General features: G+C 40.7%; 1 protein-coding gene across 1 annotated transcript in view; it reads left to right on the top strand.

The window, feature by feature from the left end:
- Positions 1 to 14,941, top strand: part of LOC123750924 (macrophage mannose receptor 1-like) — an 81,480-nt gene extending 66,539 nt beyond the window's left edge. Inside the window, exon 7 of the mRNA XM_069316581.1 lies at positions 14,597 to 14,941. Within this exon, the coding sequence (XP_069172682.1) occupies positions 14,597 to 14,751 (155 nt within the window). The 3' untranslated portion in view covers positions 14,752 to 14,941. The remainder of the gene's footprint in view (positions 1 to 14,596) is intronic.
- Positions 14,942 to 15,327: the final 386 nt, after the last annotated feature.

Genomic DNA, 15,327 nt, shown 5'->3' with positions numbered 1-15,327 from the left:
ACAGGGTCACCTTGCTTCCTTGGAAGGATGATAAGCAAGTGATGTGGGACTAAACATGCACTAAACCCTGGCAAATACCTACCTCCACTACAGCACACACGAGGGGGCGGCGCTGCTTCTTTCAGGGAATATCAGAAAATTATTAAATACAGAAGTCTGGCACATTGCTACAGATCGATTCGGTTCGGAGACCCTCGGTCTGTGGGGAAAATGTGCATTAAAGTTCCTGAAGGAATTGGTGGACAACTTGATGGGCGCTACAAAAGACCAAAGAGCGAAAAGTTTCTTGTTCCAGCACCTCAGTGCCGCGATTCAGAGGGGAAATGCCTGTTGCGTCTTGGGCACTAGTCCAACTTCGAAGGAATTAGAAGAAGTGATTGACTTGCAGGAATGATCGAATCTGCCCCCCTGACATTTATCAATGTTTCCCATTGGCGTGTTTTTCATTTTACTTTTACTGTTGTGTAGTGTACGTGTTAAGGCTACATTTTATAATCATGTAATCCTGTACAATAAATTTCCCTATATATATAAATATATAAGGGGTGGATGATAGGAGAAGACAATATGTGCCAGTCCACGAGAGAGCCCGACATGGCTCTCCCGGGTGCTGCATATCGTCTTCTTCAAGGCTTATGGGGCCTTACAATCAACCAGAGGTGGTACCCCTATATTAATATATATATATATATATATATATAGATATATATATATATATATATATATATATATATATATATATATATATGTCGTACCTAATAGCCAGAACGCACTTCTCAGCCTACTATTCAAGGCCCGATTTGCCTAATAAGCCAAGTTTTCATGAATTAATGTTTTTTCGTCTACCTAACCTACCTAACCTAACCTAACCTAGCTTTTTTTGGCTACCTAACCTAACCTTACCTATAAATATAGGTTAGGTTAGGTTAGGTAGGGTTGGTTAGGTTCGGTCATATATCTACGTTAATTTTAACTCCAATAACATAAAATTGACCTCATACATAGAGAAAAGGGTTGTTTTATCATTTCATAAGAAAAAAAATATAGTAAATATATTAATTCAGGAAAACTTGGCTTATTAGGCAAATCGGGCCTTGAATAGTAGGCTGAGAAGTGAGTTCTGGCTACTAGGTACGACATATATATATATATATATATATATGTATATATATATATATATATATATATATATATATATATATATATATATATATATATATATATATATATATATATATATATATATATATATATAAATTATATAAATTAAATTAAATTAAATTAAATGTGACGGGAAAAGTGTTGGTGTGTAGATGTTCGGCTGTCCTCCAATGGCAGGTGTCAATGCCTAGTCACACTTACAAAAAAAAAGATAGACTGCTTGCCTGTTTTCTGTCTGTGGTAAAGTAAAGGAAGACATGCAAAACACAAAGTATGAACAATGAAACCTAAATTAATATAGAAAACAAATTATAAACAAAGACAATCCCTTGGCAATGTACAGTGCAAAAGAACAAGTCAAAAACACATAATATAAATGAATAATAGGGATGAAGTTACTCTACAATAATATAAAGTTAAAGGTGAAAAATATTCAGGTGCTGAGAATATGGCGCTGGCTGCGAGACATCCACCTGATACAGCATATATCAGTTAGTTGTTCACTGCTTGAGAGCACAAAGATATTCTGACTTCAATGGCTGGATCAAGCCCAGACATCGACTCAGGTAGAGGGCGCTGAGATGTGATGTGCAGTCGGCGAGTCACCAATCAGGAGCAGGCAGGCTGGGAAGGGTAGTTGGCTGGTTGATGACCAAAAAAAAAGATAGACTGCTTGCCTGTTTTCTGTCTGTCTGTGGTAAAGTAAGGGAAGACACGCAAAACACAAAGTATGAACAATGAAACTTTAATTATTATAGAAAACAAATTATAAACAAAGACAATCCTTTGGCAATGTACAGTGCAAAAGAACAAGTCAAAAACATATAATATAAATGAATAATAGGAGATGAAGTTACTCTACAATAATATAAATATACAGGGAAAAATAATCAGGTGCTGAGAATATGGCACTTAGCTGAGAAACATCCACCTGATACACAGCGTATATCAGTTGTTCGCTGCTTGAGAGCACAAGATATTCTAACTTCAATGGCTGGACCAAGCCCAGACATCGACTCAGGAAGAGGGCGCTGAGGTGCAGTGTGCAGGTGTGCAGTCAATGTCTGGGCTTGGTCCAGCCATTGAAGTCAGAATATTTTGTGCTCTCAAGCAGTGAACAACTAACTGATATACGCTGTGTATGTGCTGTGTTGTGATGGGAAAGTGTTGGAGTGTAGAGGTTCGGCAGTCCTCCAATGGCAGGTGTCAATGCCTAGTCACACTTACAAAAAAAAGATAGACTGCTTACCTGTTTGTCTGTGGTAAAGTAAGGGAAGACACGCAAAACACAAAATATGAACAATGAAACTTTAATTAATATAGAAAACAAATTATAAACAAAGACAATCCCTTGGCAACGTACAGTGCAAAAGAACAAGTCAAAACAATATAACATAAATGAATAATAGGAATGAAGTTACTCTACATTAATATAATGTTAAAGTTGAAATATAATCAGGTGCTGAGAATATGGCGCTAGCTGCGAGACATCCACCTGATACACAGTGTATATCAGTTAGTTGTTCACTGCTCGAGAGCACAAGGATATTCTGACTTCAATGGCTGGACCAAGCAAAGACATCGACTCAGGTAAAGGGCGCTGAGGTGCAGTGTGCAGGTGTGCAGTCAGCGAGTCACCAATCAGGAGCAGGCAGGCTGGGAAGGGTAGTTGGCTGGTTGATGATGAGCCAGGGTGGAGGGAGTGTGGAGTCAGGGGGGGAAGGAGTAGGGTACGTTTTGCCTCCTGGTCAAAACATTTTGTGCTACTGGTAGACGTATCTTGAAGGTAGCAACTTATTGTTGTATAATATACGTAACTTGATGTAGGCAAGAGCAGGCTCAATCTCTCTTGAAAGAGATTATCGTTACAACTCTCCCCCAAAGCCCGCACTTACGGGTGAAGTTACGTCTTCAGGTGGTAGAGTTGTAGGTGGAGCTGTCTCTACCTCATAAACTCTGGAGAGGGCGTCTGCTATGATGTTGTCAGAACCTTTGATGTAGAAGATCTCCAGGTTGAAATTCTGCAGATATAAAGCCCATCGTAGAAGCCGTTGATTGTTGAATTGGGCTTGCTGCAGGAAGCGTAGGGGATTGTGGTCCAAGTAGATTTTGGTAGACCGAGCACCTTGCAGGTATGATTCAAAGTGCTGCAAGTTCAGGACGATGGACAGTAGCTCCTTTTCGATCGTGCTGTAATTCTTCTGGTGTGTTTTTAACTTGTAGCTGTTGTAGGTAACAGGTAGAACATCCTCGCCTCGTTGTGGCATCAGTACACCCCCGATGCCGGTACCACTGGCGTCGACATGTAGGATGAAAGGCTTCGTGAGATCTGGCGAGGCGAGAATAGGATTAGAACAGAGCAGGAATTTAAGTTGTTCAAAAGCAATGGTCTGCTGAATGGTCCAATTATACCGTTGCCTGGGGCTGGTTAAAGTGATCAATGGTGTCGCCACCGTACTAAAATTTTTCACAAACGTGCGGTAGTAGGAGGCAAGACCAAGGAAGTGCAGGAGCTGCTTCCTGGTGGTAGGCTATGGGTAATGCTGGATGGCTTGGGTATGTATGTTTAACGGAGCTATGCTGCCACTCGCTATCTCATGACCAAGATAACGCACTTTACCTTTGGCAAAGGTGGACTTGCCCAAGTTGATGGTGAGGCCGGCTGTCAAGAGCTTGGTAAACAATCGTTGCAGCTGGAGCAGATGTTCGCTCCAGGTGTTGGTTGCCACAACGATGTCATCCAAGTAGGCGTAGGTGATATCTAAGCCGTGGATGACGCGGTTGATAGCCCGCTGGAAGGTGGCCGGGGCATTATATAGTCCAAATGGAAGGCGTTCGTATCTGTAAAGGCCAAAGGGAGTGGTAAAGGCAGATATTTCCTTAGCTCGCTCTGTCAAACATACTTGGTAGTATCCCTTGAGTAAGTCTAACTTTGATAGATACCGAGCATTACCAATGGCGTCAAGAATGTCATCTATTCTAGGTAATGGATAAGCATTCTTGATAGGCACAAGATTCAATTTCCGGTAATCAGTACAAAACCTCCCTTTACCTTGCGGTTTCGGCACCAAGATGCCGGGTGAGGCCCAAGGGGACTCACAAGGGGTGGCCAGCCCATTATCCATTAGGTACTGTACCTCAGCACGCATGACTTCCTTTTTGCTAGGGCTGATTCTGTAGAAAGGTTGACGAATCGGCCGGGTGTCGGGGAGTAGCTGGATGTCGTGCTGAACCACATTACACTCCTGTGGATCATCGCTGAACAACTTCTTATGTTCCTTGAAGATTCTGATGAGAGGAGCACTATTACTGTCCTCCAAATAGGTATGAAGATCATTAAGGATTTCCGAGTTGGAAGGCACTGACTGAGTGTTAGTGCTTTCGGGGGGAGAAGCAGGGAAGGTCTCACTGTGGAGGTATGGACCTTTAAAGGTGGATAATGATACCAACACAGTAGGGGGAATACCTTGATACTGCTTCAGGAGGTTGACATGGCACAACTGGGTCTTCCGCCGCCTATCTGGAGTCTCAAGAACGTAGTTGTGATTGTTTCTGCACTCCTTGATGCGGTAAGGTCCTGAAAACTTGTTTTGCAATGGAGAACCTGGGATAGGAAAATATGCCAACACGAAGTCTCCTGGTTTAAATTTCCTTAGTTTGCTGAGTTGGTCAAAATGAGTCTTCATTCTCTCCTGAGCTTTCAATAGATTGTCATGAGGAAATTTACGTACTCTCTCAAGAATGTGTTTTAAGTTTTGAAGAAACTGGGGCACATTCTGAGGGTCACTGAAGGTGGCATTACGTAGAGAGTCTTTGAAAGCTTTGAGAGGAGTACGGCACTTACGTCCGTAGACCATCTCATAAGGAGATACTTCTACAGATTCATTGGGGAGACTTCTGAAAATGCACATAATGAGGTCAAGTTGTTTATACCAGTCCTTCAAGGTTTCATTGCAAAATTTCTTTAGGAGTGCTTTAATAGTGTGATGACGACGTTCAAGAGAACCCTGTGAAGCAGGATGATAGGGGCTGGACAGTACCTGTGTGATGTTGAACTCTTCCAGTGTCTTCTTGAAGAGATCACTGGTGAAGTTGGTGCCACAGTCACTTTGAACCTCTCTTGGAAATCCATACTGGGTGAAGATCTTCATTAGTTGTTTCACCACAGTAGCAGCCGTAATGTTCTTTACTGGAACTGCTATGGGGAATCTGGTGGTAGGACATAAGATAGTTAGTATATAGGCGTTGCCAGAACTGGTCTGGGGTAAATGACCAACACAGTCTATAATGAGTCTGTGGAAAGGTTCCGCAGGCACCTGAATAGGAGTCAATGGGGCCTGGGGAATAGAGATGTTAGGTTTACCTGCCATCTGACATGTATGACACTGTTGCACGTACTTTTTGACGTCCTTAACCATACCTGGCCAGTAGTAGTCTTGTCTGATTCCGTGGTAGGTTTTGTTAAAACCATAGTGAGAAAGTGCTCCGTGGGCCAGGTGTAGAATATCGGGCCGTAGGCTGGTGGGAACCACTAGTTGTTTGACATTTGCCCAATCGTCATCCTCCTTCAGCTTGCTGGGTCTGTACCTGCGGTAGAGCAACTGATTCTCTAGGAAGAACCCAGGGATACTGTCTTGAGTCTCAGCCTGGAAGAATAATGGTGTTAATGATATATCTTTCCTCTGTAACTTACGGAACTCCAAACTGGTAAGATTCGGTGGTAGATTCTGAGGGTCTCGAGGGACAGAGGTAGCAGTAGAGTCAGCTGGCTGTGGTCGTGCAGCTTGTGCACGGGTGGTCACCAAAACCGGAGGAGAAACTTCATCACTTTCTTGGACCTCTGCTAAAACATACTCAAAGATGGGATTGTCCACAACAGAGGTACACACCTGGGGTTTGTCCATGATGATCAGGTTGGACGGTTGCAGATCTTCTGCCAAGTCGTTGCCCAGGAGAAGTTGCACTCCAGACATGGGAAAAGGCTTCTCCTTGATGGCGACTTGGACTTCACCGGTCACAAAAGGGCAATCCAGGTGGACTCTGGCGAGCGGATACGGAGTGGTAGCAGTGAGGTCAGTGATAAGGACGGTTTTCCCGGTGTAGGTGATGTTAGGCACAGCTGATTTCAATATTATTGACTGAAGAGCCGCTGTGTCCCTCAAGGTCTTCAATTTGAAACGTCCCTCCGAATCTGTACCGTTGGTAGAGACAGTTCCAGGATACAGGTGTTTGCTGAAGAGAGAAAGATCATTAATAGGAACACCAACATTCATCACAGGCTTACCGGACTTAGGAGGAGTCGGTTTGGGTTTAGTAGTTTCATTGCCTTTGTATTGAGCTTTCCCACATCTATCCATGGTATGTCCATAGAGTTTGCAATACTTACAATACAATTGAGAGCTTGCTTGATCTGTACCTACTTTATCATAACAATACCAAGACTTCTTACTGGAAGGTGGTTCTGGTGTAAGCCGATGGATGAGGTTGTAGGTGTCAGCTGGTTTCGCACATTTGATGTAGTCGGTTTCTTCTTTATCTGCTAGACATAAACGGACGGAAGGGGGAACACGTCTCAAGAATTCCTCAACAAGCATGAGGTTGATGAGGTCTGAAAATGTAGAGACATGTGCTGCTTCCAGCCATTTCATGAAATATCTTTTCTTGGTATTGGCAAATTCTAGAAAGGTGGTGGTACTTGCCTTTAGATGGTCACGGAATTTTCGTCAGTAGCTTTCGGTGGAGAGAAGGTAGGCGTCCAACACTGCTTACTTCAGGGTCTGGTAGTCATTCTCAGACGCAAAGGTACTGAGAGTAACTGCAGCTCTACCTGTAAGATGCACTCTGAGAAGGGTAGACCATTGATCTGCAGGCCAGCTAAGTTTATTAGCTAGGGTCTCAAAAGTGGTGAAAAAGACATCAATCTCTGTCTCAACGAATGGTGGCATTAACTTACTTGCATGGGAGACATTGAACTTACGGGAAGACTAGCGGTAGCTTGTTGGCATTGAGTGTGGTGTGTAGTTTCCAACGTGAGTTCTTGTTGACGACATGCTATAGCCAAATCGGCTTGCTGTTTGTCATGCTCGCGTTGTATCTCCAGGTGACGTTGTTTTGCTCCAAGCTGTACTCGCTCACGCTCTCTGAATAGGGCCATTTCACGTTCCTTTAGGGCCGCCTCTCGTTCTTGTTCTTCTTTCCTGATTGCAGCTTCTTGTTTCCTAAGGGTCGCCTCGCGTTCCCTTATTTGGAGAGCTTCTTTCACCAGGGCAGCCTCTCTTTCTTGCTCTTCTTTCCTCAGGGTCGCCTCGCGTTCCCTCATGTGGAGAACTTCTTGCTGTTGCTCCCGCTCGAGTTTTGCAAGTTCGAGCTTGAGTTTCATAGTTGCCAGAGCATGTTTATCTGCAATAGAATTATTTTCGTAAGTTTCAGAGTCAATCGTCCCTTCATCAAAGAGGTGATCCATTATTAAATTATGCAATTCATTTTTGTTGACTCCATGGGGAGCATCTAGTGGATACTCGTGTGCAAGAGTTTGTAATTCGGTCCTCTTGGCACGACTTAAGGTGTCCCTATTTAACCTGCTGGATCGTTACGAAAAGCTTGGAGACGAAACATGGTGAAAAATAGCAAATAAATGTACAACGAATACTTGTGATATGGTAAGTGTCAGTAACAGGATAACGTGGCAACTGGTAACTATCCTATGGAATTTAATATTTAGCAATTAATGTTAATTTTAGAATGGTAAATGATTAGTCAATCAAAAGCGCAGGAAATCTTGTACTCGGTATTCAATGTAAGAGAATAAGGGCAAGAAAATCCTACTAAATAAATGAAACTGAGTTTCTAAAACAAATGAAACATTTAATTGTTCCAAAAGTGAATAAGGTAGTCCAAGAATGTAGGCATACCTTGCCGAGTCTCTATAGGACAGAAGCAAGGGTTTTCCCACTAAATGAAATATGATACTTATAGAATTAGCGAACTTTGTGCTCTGAAAAAAGAAAGCTAATTCCCTACCTAAGTAAATATCATCATCTCTGACCGACGTGTAGGGGTGCGAGTGTCAACTGGTGACGAGAACTGCTGCTGAGGTCCCAACTCAGCAACGTAGTCCGTGCTAGAGGAACTATGGCCCTCTGTATCCTCCTTCGGTCGGATTGCAGAAGATAGGGTGCTTTGACCCGAAGACAAACCAAAGTACCAGGGTACCAAAATGATGATCTGTATGAGACTGAGAAATATCCTAGGGACAAAAGGTGGTAAACACGAGTAATAACACGGAGGGAGGGATGACCAATTAAGAGAATGACTGAGGCCTTCAGTCACCACGTAATCCAACACTCACTATATGCTACTCCCGGAATGCACAATACACACAGCACCATATAAATATTAAAAGTAATGAAAATATTGAAAAGCAACTGTATCAAAGCCAAGTACGCTTACCACAAATTGACGTTCTGGTACTAGTACCTGAGTGAGGCTCCTAGGACAGGCCCCCATTAAATGTGACGGGAAAGTGTTGGAGTGTAGATGTTCGGCTGTCCTCCAATGGCAGGTGTCAATGCCTAGTCACACTTACAAAAAAAAAGATAGACTGCTTGCCTGTTTTCTGTCTGTGGTAAAGTAAAGGAAGACATGCAAAACACAAAGTATGAACAATGAAACCTAAATTAATATAGAAAACAAATTATAAACAAAGACAATCCCTTGGCAATGTACAGTGCAAAAGAACAAGTCAAAAACACATAATATAAATGAATAATAGGGATGAAGTTACTCTACAATAATATAAAGTTAAAGGTGAAAAATATTCAGGTGCTGAGAATATGGCACTGGCTGCGAGACATCCACCTGATACAGCATATATCAGTTAGTTGTTCACTGCTTGAGAGCACAAGGATATTCTGACTTCGATGGCTGGATCAAGCCCAGACATTGACTCAGGAAGAGGGCGCTGAGGTGCAGGTGTGCAGTCAGTGAGTCACCAATCAGGAGCAGGCAGGCTGGGAAGGGTAGTTGGCTGGTTGATGATGAGCCGGCGTGGAGGGAGTGTGGAGTCGGGGGGGGGGAAGGAGTAGGGTACGTTTTGCCTCCTGGTCAAAACGTTTTGTGCTACTGGTAGACGTATCTTGAAGGTAGCATCTTATTCTTGTATCAAATATGTAACTTCATGTAGAGAAGAGCAGGCTCAATCTCTTGAAAGAGATTATCGTCACAATATATATATATATATATATATATATATATATATATATATATATATATATATATATATATATATATATATATATATATATATATATATATATATATATATATATATATATATATATATATATATATAAACATTTCACAAATATAATTTGATGTCCATTGACTTTATTAGCACTTGTATTGAGTATTTACCTGTATTGTTATTTATGGCACAACAGGTGAACAAAAATTGCAATAAATTATTAGGTAAAACACAAATATCTTTCAGTAACTTTATTGCCTATGGATAGATGATAATAGATGGCATTGTGTGGTACTGAAGTGGTGTGATGGAGTTTGGTACTGAGGTGTGTGAGGGAGTTTGGTACTGAGGTGTGTGAGGGAGTTTGGTACTGAGGTGTGTGAGGGAGTTTGGTACTGAGGTGTGTGAGGGTGTGTGGTACTGAGGTGGTGTGAGGGAGTGTGGTACTGAGGTGTGTGAGGGAGTGTGGTACTGAGGTGGTGTGAGGGTATGTGGTACTGAGGCGGTGTGAGGGTGTGTGGTACTGAGGCGGTGTGAGGGTGTGTGGTACTGAGGTGGTGTGAGGGTGTGTGGTACTGAGGTGGTGTGAGGGAGTGTGGTACTGAGGTGTGTGAGGGAGTGTGGTACTGAGGTGTGTGAGGGAGTGTGGTACTGAGGTGTGTGAGGGTGTGTGGTACTGAGGTGGTGTGAGGGAGTGTGGTACTGAGGTGGTGTGAGGGAGTGTGGTACTGAGGCGGTGTGAGGGAGTGTGGTACTGAGGTGGTGTGAGGGAGTGTGGTACTGAGGTGGTGTGAGGGAGTGTGGTACTGAGGTGGTGTGAGGGAGTGTGGTACTGAGGTGGTGTGAGGGAGTGTGGTACTGAGGCGGTGTGAGGGAGTGTGGTACTGAGGCGGTGTGAGGGAGTGTGGTACTGAGGTGGTGTGAGGGAGTGTGGTACTGAGGTGGTGTGAGGGAGTGTGGAACTGAGGCGGTGTGAGGGAGTGTGGTACTGAGGCGGTGTGAGGGTGTGTGGAACTGAGGTGGTGTGAGGGAGTGTGGAACTGAGGTGGTGTGAGGGAGTGTGGTACTGAGGCGGTGTGAGGGAGTGTGGAACTGAGGTGGTGTGAGGGAGTGTGGAACTGAGGCGGTGTGAGGGTGTGTGGTAGTGAGGTGGTGTGAGGGAGTGTGGAACTGAGGTGGTGTGAGGGAGTGTGGTACTGAGGCGGTGTGAGGGAGTGTGGAACTGAGGCTTTTTTCTTCGACAGACTTGGCCACACATTTACCAAGCTAACCAACATATATACATTTTCTTCTGTCCTCCATGGACAGGGTGAGAGATCTGTTAAACATATAGTTCAGTGATTTATTGAACATCTGTGGTTGATTGTAATATTATTGGAATTTATGTGCAATTGTTCTGCCTTACATAACAACAAAGGTAAATACACAATACAAGTGCTAATAAAGTCAATGGACATTAAATTATACTATAAAATGTTTTAAATATATATAACACTTATATGTATATATTTAGTAAATATGTGAAAATAATAATTTTTATATATTTTTTTTTTTTACTTCTTTTCACAATATATTGACCTACAACTTATATTGACCTACAACTTTATCATTTTGAGTACAAATGCTCAGTGTTGATTTTTTTGGAGGTTATATCTTTTGATATAAGATGATAAGGGTAACCGTGACGAGTTCTTAATGTTTTACAATACTGAATGAATGAAATTGGGTTTGAAATTTATTAAATTGGTTTTTGAAATGAAAGTATTAAGCCAGCCGGAAGATGATGGTCGTTGCCAAAATCTTAAAGGTCAGTATGTGGCCATGGCACTCTGTTCTCTCTTGAATGGTGGGGACCCAAACTCGACCATGTTGGACATGTACCCCACAGCAACCACAGTGTAAAATTGGCGAGGTTAGCCTGAGGCATGCTGCCTCAAGCTTAGAGGCATTATGCTTGAGACCGACATTCTCACCTATAGATAGATAAATATAATTCCCATTGTTGGGGAAATACAGCTTTTAGTTAGGTAATTAGCTTGTAATTAGGTCCCTAGAAGGTAATTTGTTGGCCTTAACCTGGATGTAACTCACAGTCATTGCCAAACTCTCTAGTACGTATTGACTGCTAGATGAACAGAGTCATCGTCTTAATGGAAATGTGTCCAACTAGCAGTCCCAGCGGCGCAGTGGTAAAACAGTCGCGCGGCGCTTCGTGAGTGATTTGGGCTGTTTTTATTTTTATTTTTGAGATATATAGAAGAGTTGTTACATTCATGTACAGCCACAAGCACGCGTAGCGTTTCAGCCGGGTCCCTAGAATACGACCCCCACGAAGAATTGTTTATACAACCAAGTGCCCATTTTTACTGTTGAATTAAACAAAGGCTACAGTTAATAAGGATTTGCGCCCAGTAAATCCTCCCCGGCCAGGATACGAACCAATGACAAAGCGCTCGCGGAACGCCAGGTGAGTGTCTTACCACTACACCATGGAGACTAGGTTCATATCTTGGCCGGGGAGGATGGATTACTCGTTAATCCTAACGCCTAATCCATTTGAGAAAATTTGGATTAAGGACCTGCCCGAAACGCTATGCGTGCTAGTGGCTATACAAGAATGTAAGAACTCTTGTATGCATATATATATATATATATATATATATATATATATATATATATATATATATATATATATATATATATATATATATATATATATATATATATATATATATATATATATATATATATATATATATATATATATATTGGTGTATACTGACAGCAGGTTTTCTTTCAAACATGTTTCATTGAATATGACCGCATATTCTGTATTTATTATTTTCTGGTTTAGGGCTTCTATCCCTCTAACTATTTTCTTAGCATCAGGGCTTAATTGGAATAGGAGTTCTCCAAAACTCATTTTCGTACTTTTAAGGTGAAGAAAAGAAGTGATTTACTATAGAGTGTATTACACTTATTTGTATAATTTGCACGACGTTTCGAACCTCCATGGTTCATTCTCAAGTGAACAGATCTTACAATACTAGTTGATTTTATACCCGCATTAGGTCAGGTGATAAAACAATGAAGGTGAAAACATGGGGGGATACATAAGGGATAAATGTGAGGTGAAACATAGAGGCTGCAGAAGGCTTATTGGCCCATACGAGGCATCTCCTATCTAAACACAAAGATTAATCCAGTGTAATTGGCCTGTTATGTTGGACATTGTCTTCTGTGTTCGACAAGACAAGAACATATCGATGCCAACACAGAAGACAATGTCCAACATAACAGGCCAATTACACTGGATTAATCTTTGTGTTTAGATAAGAGATGCCTCGTATGGGCCAATAAGCCTTCTGCAGCCTCTATGTTTCACCTCACATTTATCCCTTATGTATCCCCCCATGTTTTCACCTTCATTGTTTTATCACCTGACCTAATGCGGGTATAAAATCAACTAGTATTGTAAGATCTGTTCACTTGAGAATGAACCATGGAGGTTCGAAACGTCGTGCAAATTATACAAATAAGTGTAATACACTCTATAGTAAATCACTTCTTTTCTTCACCTTAAAAGTACGAAAATGAGTTTTGGAGAACTCCTATTCCAATTAAGCCCTGATGCTAAGAAAATAGTTAGAGGGATAGAAGCCCTAAACCAGAAAATAATAAATACAGAATATGCGGTCATATTCAATGAAACATATATATATATATATATATATATATATATATATATATATATATATATATATATATATATATATATATATATATATATATATTTCCTCCGTTTTAAAACGGAGGAAAGGGTCCTGAAAGATATTGTTAATAGAAACGTTATCCCTACAGACAAAAATCAGAGGATACAACTGACGATTTACTATAAAACCAGAAAAAACGGCCAGCCTACTCATGAGAAACTCTCCAGACACAAAGCAGAACGCTTTAAAAGAGACCAACGTCGTCTATGCCTTCAAATGCCCTCTTGGGGACTGTAAGCTCCAAAAAACCCAGTATATAGGCAAGACAACAACATCTCTCTCTAGGCGTTTAACGATGCATAAGCAACAGGGCTCCATTAAGGAACATATAATCTCTTCCCACAACCAAACCATCGCCAGAGAAATCCTAGTAAACAACACAGAAATCATCGATAGATACAGCGATAGCAGACGGCTTGACGTTTGCGAGGCACTACACATTAAGAAGTCAACACCAGCAATCAACAGCCAATTAATGCACAACTATATTCTACCCACCTCAAGACTCCGCTCCAATATAGAAGCATCAAGAAATATGGACCAATAGGCTTTCTACAATCACTTCCATTCAATACCCATTGTTTCGTGTTTTGTCTTGTGTTGATGAATTTAATACCTATTAATACCACCTCACCCCATCCACCTCACTCAAATGTAGATATAAACAAATCGGAGATGTGTAAGTTCTATTCAGTTGTGTATGTGTAAACTAAAGTCTTTGAAAATGTAATAAGTTTTACGAAACGCGCTCAAGTGTCGCGTCAGACTAGAAATAAAAATGAATTTTGGAGAATTGATTTTTGAATTACCACCAGTAGTGAAAAGAAATGTACGAAAGATTGAGAAAATTCTTGTTAGAATTATTAATCTTACTTTTTCGGTCATATTTAATAATATATGTCTACAGGAAAGACTGCTACCAAAATATACTATTATATATATATATATATATATATATATATATATATATATATATATATATATATATATATATATATATATATATATATATATATATATACACTTAACAAAAGAATAGGGGTGGTAGGAGAAGAAAATATCAAAGTGTTCAGTGAGGATCCACAAGGTCTTCTCTGAGTACTCTTTATTTTCTTCTCCGAGGCTATGGGTCCCTACACTTGCACCAGAGGTGGTACCCCTTCTAGGTATAAAAAAAAAAAAAATATATATATATATATATATATATATATATATATATATATATATATATATATATATATATATATATATATATATATATATATGAAATATTTCTGTCCCACCGGGGGATCGAACCTAGAAGCAGATTACAAAATATCTACTAATGATCATAATGAAATAGTAGACTAATGATCGAATGAGGTCTGATGTTCTTGTAATATGTCAATTATATTGTTCTCAATTTTTTTTTCTACTTCAGGTTCACCTTTCTGGGGGGCCTCGTATCCTGCTCCCTGGATAGAACCCCATATGAACCCTACTCTAAACTGCCTTGGTCTACAGACCCCCGGAAGGCATTACTTTAGGGCTGTGGACTGCCAAACCTTACAGTACCCACTGTGCATGGCTTCCTAGCCCAATGGGTTAAGTAGTCACTTGCAGGGAAAAATGAGGTCATGTCGTCTACCTGGGGCCTTGACTACAGCATGTTACGTCTATCTGGAAGCCTCACCTCTGCTGGCCTCGACAACAGTATCTCCATTGCAGAAAATGCTGAAGCTTGTTCAGCTTTTACATGGCATAAATATATTGATTATAATTCAAATTTGATTTAATTCCCTGTGATTAAATTACACGAGTATTAACTTTTAGTAACATTTCAATAATAATTATTAACTGCAGAAAATTTCATGATAAATTTCATTGTGGTTTAGTATGATTTAAAGAATAAATATTGATATATACTTAAAACAACCCTCATTCCAAAATTTATTTGTGATTAAAATGCTGATTCAATTATTCACCAATAGGCTACAACCATATCTGAGAAGCTGACATATATAGATTTGAGTGCAACTGTTAAGATGTACTCATGTTTATTATAATGCACATTCACTGTTCAGGTGGCATGTACGCATGATAATTTGCACACCTAAAGTTGCTAACTTTTATATCTTGTGTGAGCAGTTCGACATCCCCAGCTGGTCCATG

The sequence above is a fragment of the Procambarus clarkii genome, chromosome 84, assembly GCF_040958095.1.
Source record: "Procambarus clarkii isolate CNS0578487 chromosome 84, FALCON_Pclarkii_2.0, whole genome shotgun sequence".
NCBI classification, from domain to species: Eukaryota; Metazoa; Arthropoda; class Malacostraca; order Decapoda; family Cambaridae; genus Procambarus; species Procambarus clarkii.
Note: the sequence above shows the minus strand (reverse complement) of the source record. Positions and strands in the feature narration are given on the sequence as shown.